The sequence below is a fragment of the Astyanax mexicanus genome, chromosome 23 (assembly GCF_023375975.1).
Source record: "Astyanax mexicanus isolate ESR-SI-001 chromosome 23, AstMex3_surface, whole genome shotgun sequence".
Taxonomy (NCBI): domain Eukaryota; kingdom Metazoa; phylum Chordata; class Actinopteri; order Characiformes; family Acestrorhamphidae; genus Astyanax; species Astyanax mexicanus.
Window position 1 is genome coordinate 18,734,605 of NC_064430.1, and position 12,809 is coordinate 18,747,413.

Below are 12,809 nucleotides of genomic sequence, written 5' to 3' on the forward strand. Positions count from 1 at the left end.
ATGTTAAATTTCTATTCCTGCATTATATAATAGTAGCTGTTATATTGATGTGTTCAACAGTATTCCATCAATTCGACCGCAGCACTGCTGGATCTGTGGACCTGATGCAACTCTACAGTGGAGAGCTGCTGGTAGAGAAAGAGAGAGAGAGTTATGGCAGGTGTTCGATGCAAATGGACAATAATGAGAAAGATGGAGAGAGAAAAAGAGAAAGAGAAAGAGACAGAGAGCTGAATGAGCTCAGATGGCGCTCCGGGCTGAACTGGACTGAACAGATAATAAAGCACACTGCGGAAAATCTGCGTATTGTTTCTGATGATGAGATGGATCCTGGTGGACGAGAGAAGATACGCACAGACAGTGAAGTGAAGAGAAACAAAAAGAACTGTCTGGTGTTCTGTAATCTTAATCTGTATTCTGTGAAGAAAATAAATAAAAAAAAAATGTTAAAATAGTTTTTTTTTTAAACTGACAGGTAAGAGGTAAGAAAAAAGCACCAATACAGTTCTGGAAAAAATACCACTTAAAAATGATGAGTTTCTTTGATTTTACCAAATTAAAATCCTCTGGAATATAATCAAGAGGAAGATAGATAATCACAAGCCATCAAACCAAGCCCAAGATGAACTGCTCCAGGACTGGCATAAAGTTATCCAAAAGCATATTTGAATCATATTGTTCATAATATTTCTTTTCTATCTGTTTCTGACCTGTCTTTCAGTCTGTTTAGTTTTCTTCCCCCATGTGCTTTGTGAGCACATGGCCTGTGTTATTGTTCTGTCTCCGCCCTAGCCTAATTAACTAGCCTTAGTAACTAATTACATTTACTCACATTACTGTAATTGAGTAGATTTTACGAGTAATTTGTAATTTTGAAAGTAGTTTTTAAAATAGGCGATTTTACTTTTACTCAAGTTCATTTTGACACAAGTAATTTACTTCAGTACTTTGGAAAACTCTCCGTTACTGAGTAACAAATGAAATGCTGGAAAAAAACTAACTGTGTGAATAAAAAAAATTGAGTTTTGTTCTCCATGGCAGCGCAGCTGAACTTTTCCCAGCAGTGTTTATTACGGTTAGCGGGAGAGACGCTGTGTGAATCAGCTGTGCTCGAGGGAACCTGTGTTCTGTCGAGTTACGCTACCCATCGATATGTGCTTCTTTACAGCACTGCGCATGCACCCACCAACAGTTTTTTGTGTGATTTCATGTTTTTCAATTCCTTAAGTTTTTATTGGGAACATTAAACAATCTGCTTAAATGTAAAAAAAAAAAAATGTAAACATCAGTTAAAGCATAGCAATGGCAAGTTAAAAAATGATAATGAACTGTAAAACTATAAAAATACAGTTTATAGTCACATATATGACCATAACTTTTAACTTAACAGTAAAGAAAAAAAATGGATCATAGAAACCTATGGCACTTGTTCTTTAAAATTTTATTTTATGGGGTGGTCTGAACAAATACTGCCTGAAAGATCCAAATTATTTAATTTAATAATTATTTAATTTATGATTTGTACTTTTTTACATCAAATAATTAAAAGTAACTATGTAACTTTTACTCAAAGTACATTTTAAATTGAGTACTTTTTTACTTTTACTCGAGTAGATTTTAGATGGTACTTTTACTTTAACTTGAGTAGAATTTGAATATTTCTCCCTTGAAAACTTGAACAACGATCTCACCTTTTCTTTGCTCATCTCTAACCTCAGGCTCATCTTCAGAAGAGCCGACAGGACTGACCTCTGCTGCTCCAGCTGCTCCAGCGGCTGTGTCAATGTTTGTTTCTGAAACTGGTTAATGTTGATAACTAACGTTAGGTGGCTTTATACTTACAGCCGCAAAGCAGCCTAGTTGCCAGTTAGCTAAGCTAACACGTAAGCATACAAACATCAGCAGCAGCTGTCTGGAGTGGACTACAGTAACTTTAATTAGACTTTGCATAACAAGCAAACTCGGTTCACCTTACGGAAAGAAAGCCATCTGATTCTTCTGCTCCCAGATCATTCAATCTAGGCTCACTGACGTTACACTTGTCGCCGGTCGCAGTGTGGGCCCCAGAATGTCCAGCATGTTGAGAGGACGATGACTAAAGTTCATTCCCTCAGTTGATGTTATCAATATATTTGAAAGATTAATTAATAAATAGTTCATTGGAGGGCCCAATTCAATAAAATAAACATCACAAAAAAAATCAATAAAAAAAAAAATAGGATTTCCTTTGGGCCCCTCTCTCTACTCGGGCCCTGGGTAGTCAGGTCCACTTTAGTTTATAAGCAGCTTCCATTATCTGTTAGCATCATTAGCTTTGTAGAGCCAGAGATAATTATTATACAGTATTTAAGCGTCCATTTCTCGTTAGCTAAGTTAGCCTTGAAGCTGCGCTTAACTGTCCTTCTCCTTTTAACAGACTACACAGACTGGCTTTGATGTAAAACGCCCCCAGTGAGTCGCAGGTGTACGCCGTGCCCAGCAACACACACACTTACACACACACACACTCGCAATTTTTCCAAACACTGAAATTAGGCTTTTTATGTTGGTGTGTGTGTGTGAGAAAGATATGGAGTAGAACCCTTTCATCTCCACAATTTTCACAAATATTTTGCAAATGACTGCTCTCTCAGGCAAGTGTGTGTGTGTCTGTGTGTGTGTGTGTGTACGCACGCATGACAGGGCCACTGAGAGCAATTTTCACAAATATTTTGCAAATGAGCACTCTCACACATATGAGTGTGTGTAGGTGTGTGTGTGTGTGTGTGTGTGTAGGTGTGTAGGTGTGTGTGTGGGGTGGGGGGGTGGGTATGCAAGCAATCCTATGAGGGACTAAGCTTCACAATCCTGCTGAATGAACACACACACAAACACACACACACACACACACAGCTGCTGTGATCCAGCTGTTCTGAGAAATGAAAGAAAAAAAAAACAATGGGAAGAAAACAGCTGGACAGCCCACCTAAAGCCCACCTGTGCAGCGTAAACACACCTGTACAGGTGAAGTGTGTGATCAACAGGTGGCTGTTTACAACCAAACAAAAGCATTGGAAACCATTAAAACCTCAGTAGAGATAAACTGGGTTCATACTAGCGTTCAGTAAGCTGGTATGTTGATGTTGCGGAGATGATTGTCAACAAGCATAGCAACAGGAGTCAGAGAAAAGGTACACTTGTGGGCGGAGCTTTGTAAAAATTCAGCCTGAACTGATGGGTAAGTAAAAGGTTTGAGGTCAAGTGACTATAAACCCAAAGTCCTCGTAGAGGTGAGAACTTGCATTTTAATAAAGGGTTCTAAATTGGTTAGACACTCGAGGGCGCTACAGCGCACTTCCAAAATGAATGGGTTCCTATGGAGCTTTGGTGGGGATTCAGTAAAGCATGGTGGTGTCAGCATCATATTGATGTTGTGAAGATAATGTACCATATTTTTTGCAATATAATGCACACTGGTCTATTTTCATACATTAGGCGCGCTGGATTAGAAGACGCATTTTAAGAAACCCTATAAGGAATTTAGCAGGTCTCTCCGCTGGGTGTGTGTGGGTGTGTGTGTGTGTGGGTGGGGGCTAACTAAGTTAAGTAAAGCTAAGCTAAATAAACAAAACTGTAATAAAAAAAGACTTTCTTTTAAGTCAGATGAGCGCTGGATGTTAATCTACACAGATTTAGCTGGAGCATTAGCATTAGTGGCTATCTGTTAGCGGTTAATGCCGTCCGACAGTGCTACACTGAGTAACCCTAAGTGCTCTAGTAAGCCAGGTTGATATAAGCTAGCGGTTTGTCGCATGTTGCTTGTTTTAACACTGTAAACACGCAGGCTACGGTCTGATATATTCACCTGCAAATGGAAAAAGCTAACACGGTTTGTGGGCAATGCTAATGCTGTTCCAGCAGTGCTAGCCGTGGTTAGGAGCAGGCTATAGGCTCATTATACTCCCTCTGAACAGAGAAATAGTGGTTAGTGGATAATGCTAATGCTACTCCAGCCTCGGTGCTGTAGAACTAAACTGCAACTCCTGTATAAAGTTGCACTTCTGCAGAGTGGCTTTACTGCTCCTTACAACCTGACTAGTACAATTTGTACATAAGACACACTGGATTATAAGATTTTTGGGAAAATTAAGGAATTTAAAGTGCGCCTTTCAGTGTGGAATGACTGAAGTGAAGCATGTTGGTGTCAGCATCATGTTGTGGAGATTATGCTCATCAGTGGGGACTGGGTGATGTGGTGGCGGGATCATGTTGTGAAGAGGTTCCCCTGTGCGCCCTCTAGTGAGTGACCAACTCAGTGTAATCTTGATAATGTTTTAATAATCTGTTGTGTTGTGTGAGGTCATTTGATTGCATACGTACCGTTTTCACAGTTTTCCTCATCGCTTTGGTCCAGGCAGTCGGCAACCCCATCACAGCGCCACCCGGAGGGAACACAGTGCGCTCGGTTACGGCACACAAACTCCTCCTGCTTACACTCACGCACACAGTCCACCTATACACACACACACACACAGATAAAACAGCTGACCTTGGCTGTTATATAGGAGTGAATATTATATGAGGTCACCTTCCATATCATCTTATTTCTAGAATCCTCAATAGAGCTTTTATACCACCCTGTTTCCCCCCGGAGTGTTTCTGCTTTAATTACCCCCCTCCACACACACACACACACACACACACACACACACACAACCTCAGCAGCTCCATCTCCCATCTTTTTTTTAATAACACCCATTAAAATAGAGCCTCTGTTCTGCCCACATCACCCGCACATGATATTAAAAGCAATTTCGGCAGCGGACAGAGGTCAAAGGTCATTGCTAAAGGGGACAGGAGCTTTAATTTGATGGCCCTTCACACACTCTGCATTAACTTGACCTGCCTTTCACACACATGGGGAAACGTTGCTCTGATTTAGAGGGGAGAAGGGGGTATATTTAAATAGGTGTTTACTACATGACAATATATCGTCACTGTCACTCCAAAACCTCGTCTCCCATCTCCCAAATGCCACATTTATAGGAGGAGTGAAAAAAATCTTGTTAACTTTCATATGAAAGCTAATATACAAATGTAAAATAGGGGCGGTGACGGCTCAGTGGTTAGAGCACTGGGCTATCGATGACAGAGTTGTGGGTTCTACAGTATACCTGGGGCTGTTGGGCCACCCTTGTTGGGGACTTGAGCATTGCCCTAGAAACATGTGTGCACTTCATCATTACGTGTGTTTTCTGAGGGTACTCACTGCTTTTGCTTTTGCTGTTTTTTTTTTTATCATACTCAAATTTGAACACCTTTTAATACCAGACAAAAGCTCCAGATGGGATTAGTTACTCAAGGGGACATCTATTAAAATATTTATCAGTAATAAAACTCCTGCATCTGGACTGCAATTGAAAAAACAGGAGGACCAGTGAGTTTTTAGGCTTTCTCGGTCACATGACATGGCGTTCAGTAGCTCCTCCATTTCCACTGGCTGTTGTGTTTACATGGATCTCTGTGGAAACGCATGCCCAAGTGTAATTACAGTGATTGACAGTGGAAAAAAAGCTATTTTATTAAACGCGAGGTGATGAAGCCCAGACATGTGTGTGTCCGGACGGGACTAAAAATACGAGAGGACCACGGAGTTCAGCGGAAAAAACAGTAGGTAATTTAGCCTATAATTGTATCAGAGGACGTCTGAGAAAAACACATACATGGTCGTTCTGGACGGAAATAAAATCACAGAGGACGCTCCATAAAAGAGAAAATTACCAGCAGGACCCCCTGAGAAACTAATCCCGTCCTGATATGGCTACAGATAACCTGAGTAAATATAAAACAGTTTTTAATTTGCCTATAGTATATATTTTCCATAAAGTCCTGGGAATCATAATAATAACATAATAATCAATAATGTTTGTTGGCAAATGTGAGATGAGCCTTTGTGTTATTTTTGGTCAGAAGTGTTTTTTGCCTTGAAACGCTCCCATGGATATAATTTTCAACCAGTCTATTTCTTATTATTAAAAATTATTAACACTGAGGCAAGTTAGACCTGCAGTTCTTTAGATGTTGTTTTTAATTAATTTGTGACCTCCTGGGTGAGCTGTCCATGCCCTCCTAGAGTAACTGTAGCAGTAAGTGCACTCCTGGGAAGATTCACCAGTGTTCCATGTTTTCTCCATTTGTGAATAATAGCTCTCACTGTGGTTCACTGGAGTCCCAAAGTCTTAGAAATGACTTTATAACTTTTTACAGACTGATAGATGACCAATTACTTTATTTTGTCATCTGTTCTCAAATTTCCTGAATTTAAGATCGGGGTATAATGTGTTGCGATGAGATTTTGAGATATTTTAGCTGCTTCATGTTGTCAGAAAGGTTCTATTTAAGTCATTTCATGATTCTACAGGTCTGGCAGTAATCAGGACTGGTTGTGGCTAGTAATAAAATTGAACTCAGCTTTCCAAAAAAGGTGGACAGTACCACATTGGAGTTCACTGAGCTCCTGTGAGTGACCCATTTAGCAAAATGGTCTATATACACATGTCTATCAATTATAGTTTGAGTGTGTGTTTACCTCATCTGATCCATCCGTGCAGTCGTTCTTTCCGTCACAGCGTAACCCAGCTGACACACAGCCGCCCCCTACACACACATACTCACTCACATCACAGGACGGACCGGCTACACACACACACACACACACCAATACACCAAAGAAAGTTATTAACTAGAACATGTGTGTATATATATATATATATGTCATATATCATATATATATATATATATATATATGTGTGTGTGTGTGTGTGTGTGTGAGTGCGTCTGTATGCACCTATTAAAGCAGTGTTGGCTGGCTGACAGTGCTTTTCATCCTCTCCATTCTTGCAGTCCTCCTGTCCGTCACACAGCCACTTCATCGAGATACACAGACGATTCTGACATTGATACTGACCCTCAGCACAGCGGCTCTCACAGCCCCTCTACACACACACACACACACACAGGATGCATAGTTATGGCATACATTTAGTGGCTTGCAAAAGTATTCATACCCCTTGAATTTCCTGGATGTGCAAAAAAGACTCTGGACGGGGGTTTGTCCTTCCCAGCAGGACAATGACCCAAACATAAAGCCAGGGGTACAATGGCTTCACTACTGTATTCCATTTTGTGCTAGTCTTTCACATTAAATTCCAATGACTATGACTATGGTTCATAGAGCACCGCTAATAGGAATGGATTGAATTTAGGAATTTTATTTAATGTCAGGATGTAGCAACAACACCTTAACTCATCCTAAAAGAACCCATCTAGCCCATGTATGGCATATGACAATAGGTTAGCAAGTCTCTGCTCCAAAATGTCATATTCTTATAGCAATAGTTATAGTTGCAACACATAGGTGCAAATTAAAGTAGCTAGTGCTCTCATTAGAAAAAGGTGTCTATAGCAAATTTGGACATATAGTGTATAAGTTTAAAAGTGTATAAATTTGGACACACCTTCTCATTCAAAGTCTTTCTTCGTGTCATTTATTTTCTACATTGCAGATTAATATTAATTACATGAAAACAATTAAGGGACACATATGGTATTAAGTTGTACACAAAAAAAAGTGTTTTTTCTGCCCTCCTGTTTGTCTGAGTGTTTTTTCCGCACGTGTTCTCATGTACATGGCCCTGTGTGTTGCTCCACCCTAGCCCTGTGTTCCCCTTGTGACTATCTGTAGCTCTGTCCCCTTGTTACCTGTTCCCAGGTGTTTTCTGTCTCCTTCCGTGTATATATATATATATATATATATATATATATATATATATATATATATATATATATATATATATATAGCCCTTTTGTGTCAGTTGTCGGTTCTTGTTTCTTTGTCTAAAGTTTCCTCCGTGTTTCGCTGTTGCTTTAGTTTTGAATTATTGTTTGTTTTTTGGTTTTCAGTCGCGGGTTTTCCACAAACTCCTGACCTAGACCCAACTGAGATGGTGATTTAAGGTGATTCATGATGAGCTGGAGCTTGACACTGATTAAATACCGAAAGCAGCCAATCAGAGGTCGTGTCTCACTCACCTCATCTGAGTGGTCAGTGCAGTCGAAGTCTCCATCACAGCGAAATCGTGCAGAGATACACTCCCCGTTAGCACACACAAAATCCTTCCAGCTGCACGTTACTGGCTCTGAGGAGAAAACACACACACACACACACACACACACAGGATTAGAGAACAAACAAACCCTCAGCTAAACTGTTGCTTTGTTGCACTCATAAGGATGTCTATACATTGGTGATTACACTGGTGATGCAGGTGGTGACAAACATGATTATGATAATATAATTGATGATGATGACTAAGGTAATAGTGGTTATGATCAATGGTCTTGGTCATCTTGTTATGATGTTAATGGGAATATTAAAGTCAAGATGACGATGATGATGATGATTGTAATGGTGAAACCCATGATTTTGTTGGTTTAGCATAATCATGCTGATTTTAAAGTCATTTTGTTTGATGGTTGTGCTGCTGCTGCTGCTTCCATTTCTTTGCCTACAAAGACCATGATGATGATGATGATAATGAAGGTGACATTCATGATGATAAAGCAATAATAATGCTAATGATAAAAAAGGTACTGATGATATTGATAGTAAAATTTAGCATAATCATCTGATATTAATGGACTTTTTGACTGATGGTTATGCTGCTGATGCCTAGAAAGATGATGATCATGATGATGATCATGATGATGATTAAGGTAATGGTGGTGATGTTGACAATTTCAATCATTATGATACTGATTTTAAGGTTATTGATAGATGATGCAGTGATGATTAAGATGAAAATGTTAATTACGGGACTGATGCTGACTATGGTCATTAAAATTCATGACGATGATGATAATGATTACTATTATGGTGATGATGAAGGCGATTAAATAAAAAACGTCATGGTACAATGTTTTGCTGCTTAAAACAAGAAGTAGATACAAAGTGTTCTAATTTTCCATGAAGACCAATATCGTTTATTTTGCTCCAATTTTGGTTTAATTGTCTTTTTTTTGCTAATTGTTGTGAGTCACATGTAGGGCCCTATCATACACTCTGCACAAGGCTTGTTGCGATGCATTAGAGTACATTAGAATGGAGGGAGGGGCTTCAGTTATGTTATTTTTCCCACATTTCTGTTATTTCATAACATCACTATTGATAACAAATAGCATGCGGATGATTATGTTGATATTATTGTTGATTCTGAGGATAACAATCCTATGCTTTATGGTCTAAATAATGGTAATATAGATGATAATGGTCATGGTTATAATTAGAATGTTAATATTGATGATGATAATGATTGATTATGCTGACACTATTGTTTATACTGATGATAGTGATAATGTTAATGATAATGGTGATAATAACACTGTTGATAATAAAGGCTAATTGTACTCACTACAGTTTTCCTCGTCTGAGTTGTCTCCACAGTCGCTCTGGCCGTCGCACCTCCAGTGCTCCGGTATGCAGTTATTATTCCTGCAGCGGAACTCATGAGGTCCACAGGTCTTCTCATCTGAGTAAACAAGCAGCAATAACTTCACACACAGCCTGTCTTTATTCATAAACACACCACCAACAAAACGCCTTTCAATATTCAACACAGTCAACATTTAATAAGGTTGTCAACACCTGAGCTGGAACCATTTAGATGCTCAAACTGTCTGATCAAAACGTTCTTCAAGTTGGTAGAAAACTTTTCGTGGATGATGGACTGAAAGGATTACACAGATATTAATAGTGCATCTAAAAAAAAAAAAAGAATATCAATGAAAAGTTACTTTATTTCAGTAATTCAGTTTAAAATGTGAAATATATATTATAAAGATGTATTACACACAGAGTAATGAAAACCCAAAAATCAGTGTCTCAGAAAATTTGAATATTATATAAGACCAATTGGTACTCTTGGCAGTGTGGGCAGTGTGCCAAGTCCTGCTGGAAAATGAAATCCGCATCACCATAAAAGTTGTCAGCAGAGACTTTGTACTTGATAATAAAACACAGTGGAGCAACACCAGTAGACGATAAGATTCTCCAAACCATCACTGATTGGTGGAAACTTCACACTAGACCTCAAGCAGCTTAAACTGTGGGTCTGTCCACTCTTCCTGCAGTCTCTGCTCCCTTCATTTCCAAATAAAACACAAAATTTACTGATAGTCTCCAACTCTCTCCACACATTTTTTATGTTTTCTGGATACAATCCGGGTTAGCACCCGAACATCCCTTTCAGACAGCTTCCTCTTACAGCGTCCACAGTTAATCCTGTTGGATGTGGTTGGTCCTTCTTGGTGGTATGCTGACATTACCCTGGATACTGTGGATCTTGATACATCTCAAAGACTTTTTGCTCCCAGATGCGTCAGCAAGACGTGCACCAACAATTTATCCTCTTTCGAACTTTTTTTGAGCAGATCTGTGCTCTTACCCTGATAATTGAACCTTCATACTGCAAAATTTTGTATTTTTTTTGTTTTTGTGAGCATATTTGTACTGTGCATGTTGTGCATATGTTGCATGACTACAAAATTACAGCAGCAAGTGTGTTGATCCATAAATATTTTAATGCACGTGAACAATCTGAGGACTTTTCTACAATTTCCAATTTGAACTAGTTTAGTATTATGGTACAGCAAGTTTGATGTTGATAATGCTATATGTAGTTTTGCTTCCAGTGCTTTTTTTGCAGGATATATGAAGTATTTTGCAGTTTGGGTGTGTGCTTTTGTGAATTGTGTTAAGCATCGTGTTTTAGCAGTTGTAAAATGCTGTAATCCAAAAAACATTCATTTCAGTGCATCCCTAGCGATCTACACTGTTCATTTGATTTTAAAGCAAAATATCCCTTTTAAGATGACAGGAGAGGGAAAGAGGAATTCAGACAAAATAAGAAACAGTGATTTGTGGAAAACAAACAGAATCAGTGAGTCACAGACGACTTGCTGTGTCCAAATCAGAGATCCACAGTTGGACGCAGCGTAAATTATTCATGAGAGATGAATGAAAACTGAAAAAACATCCATTTGAGTCTAATAGAAACGACCATGATCTTTAAATGCAGAACACACACACACACACACACACACTTATCAGGCTTCTGTCTTGTTGTATTTCTAATAAAAGAGTAAAACAGCTCTTCAAAGAGAGCATGTTTAGCTGGCAGTAATTAAAAGCCAATTAACAGTCCAGAAACGCTCTGAATACTCTCACATTCTGGCCACCTTTTTATAAACGCACTCTTGTGTTTCATCACTGGCCAACAAAGGTGTGAAAAGTGTTGAAATTCATTATGTAGAAGTGTAGATACCAGGGTTTAAAATACATCTTTTTTTTAAAGCATTTTACTCAAGTGTAAAAGTACTGGTTTTGGTTTCAAAACTATTTAAAGTATAAAAGTAAAAATAAAGTAAGGAGAAAAATTACATTAAGAACAAAAGCTTAGGCCGCATCACAGCTTTTGTTCTTTTTTTAAATAAATTAATCAATTGTAATCATACCTCATTTATACAATATTCCTCAAATAATTTATGATACATAATATATTATAATTTCTGAAATTTAAATATTTTTATTTAGAACTAAAAAGGAATGTATTACATGCCATGCATGTGTTGAGACAGTGAGACTTGGTCTGTTTACAAAATAAATATTTGAGATTATGTAAATATTTAAATGTGTTTTAACTAAAAATATTTACATTTCAGTAATATTGTATAAATGAAGTAAAGTTTACTAAAAGAAAGGATTGATTCAGTAAAAATAAATAAAGTAAAGTTTAATAAAAAAAGGATTGATTCAGCAAAAATAAATAAAGTAAAGTTTACTAAAAGAAAGGATTGATTCAGTAAAAATAAATGAAGTAAAGTGTAACGCCACAGACGGGAGTCAGACGCTCGCGGTAAAAACAAAACGAGGCTTTATTATAAAGCACGTAAGCTGATAGGGTAGTCCGATAACAGGCGTGGGTCAAAGCCAGAAAAACAACCAACCAAAACATCAGAGCCGAATCACAAACCGAAAACGAAACCATAAAACAGAAGCAGAGTTCAATAAACCAGAAAATCACAAAACAAACAGAACAAAAGGGTAAGGCAGAAACGTAGTCGAAAAAGAACAAAACAAAGGTTATACACGGGTAATATAGATGGAAGAAGAACGCTCAGTATATCGCTGGAAATACAGGGAAAATACCTCGCGACACGCGAGACAAACAGACTGATATTTATACTAAAACTAAATTACAAACACCTGAACGCAGTCTAAAATTCCGGTGACGTAGAACGCCCGAGTGAGCCGCGGTTGGCTGAGTCCGAGCGTGTGGTGTTGACAGGGGCATGCTGGGAGGTGTAGTTCCGGACCGGGGATTGTCCATAGACGGGAACGGCAGAGTCAGAGAAAGGAACTACAGAGTCTGTGGCAGGCGTGACATAAAGTTTCATAAAAGAAAGGATTGATTCAGTAAAAATAAATGAAGTAAAATTTAATAAAAGAAAGGATTGACTAAAGTTCAGTTCACTTATTTACTCTATGTAACATTTAAGTCTTGAAACCAAGTTGAAGTTGAAATTAAATTTACTTAAAAAAGCAAATGCAGAAAGTTGCAAAACTTTTTAAAACTAAAAAGTTCATTTTCTCAGTGTGCTAATGTTAATAAGTTTGGGATGCACTAGTCTCTCAGTTTCAGCTGCATATATGCCCATTAAAAATGAATGTATTTTAGTACAATGCAGACATATTAAAGACTGTAAGGCGAAAT

The 12,809-nt window shown here is 38.2% G+C and overlaps 1 protein-coding gene across 1 annotated transcript in view; it reads right to left on the reverse strand.

Moving 5' to 3' along the window:
- Positions 1 to 12,809, reverse strand: part of lrp1ba (low density lipoprotein receptor-related protein 1Ba) — a 327,687-nt gene that overhangs the window by 40,126 nt on the left and 274,752 nt on the right. The window contains exons 67-71 of the mRNA XM_049470884.1: positions 9,450 to 9,566; positions 8,071 to 8,177; positions 6,827 to 6,974; positions 6,569 to 6,675; positions 4,360 to 4,492 (exon numbers count right to left, since the gene is read on the reverse strand). Coding sequence (XP_049326841.1) covers positions 4,360 to 4,492; positions 6,569 to 6,675; positions 6,827 to 6,974; positions 8,071 to 8,177; positions 9,450 to 9,566 — 612 coding nt within the window. The remainder of the gene's footprint in view (positions 1 to 4,359; positions 4,493 to 6,568; positions 6,676 to 6,826; positions 6,975 to 8,070; positions 8,178 to 9,449; positions 9,567 to 12,809) is intronic.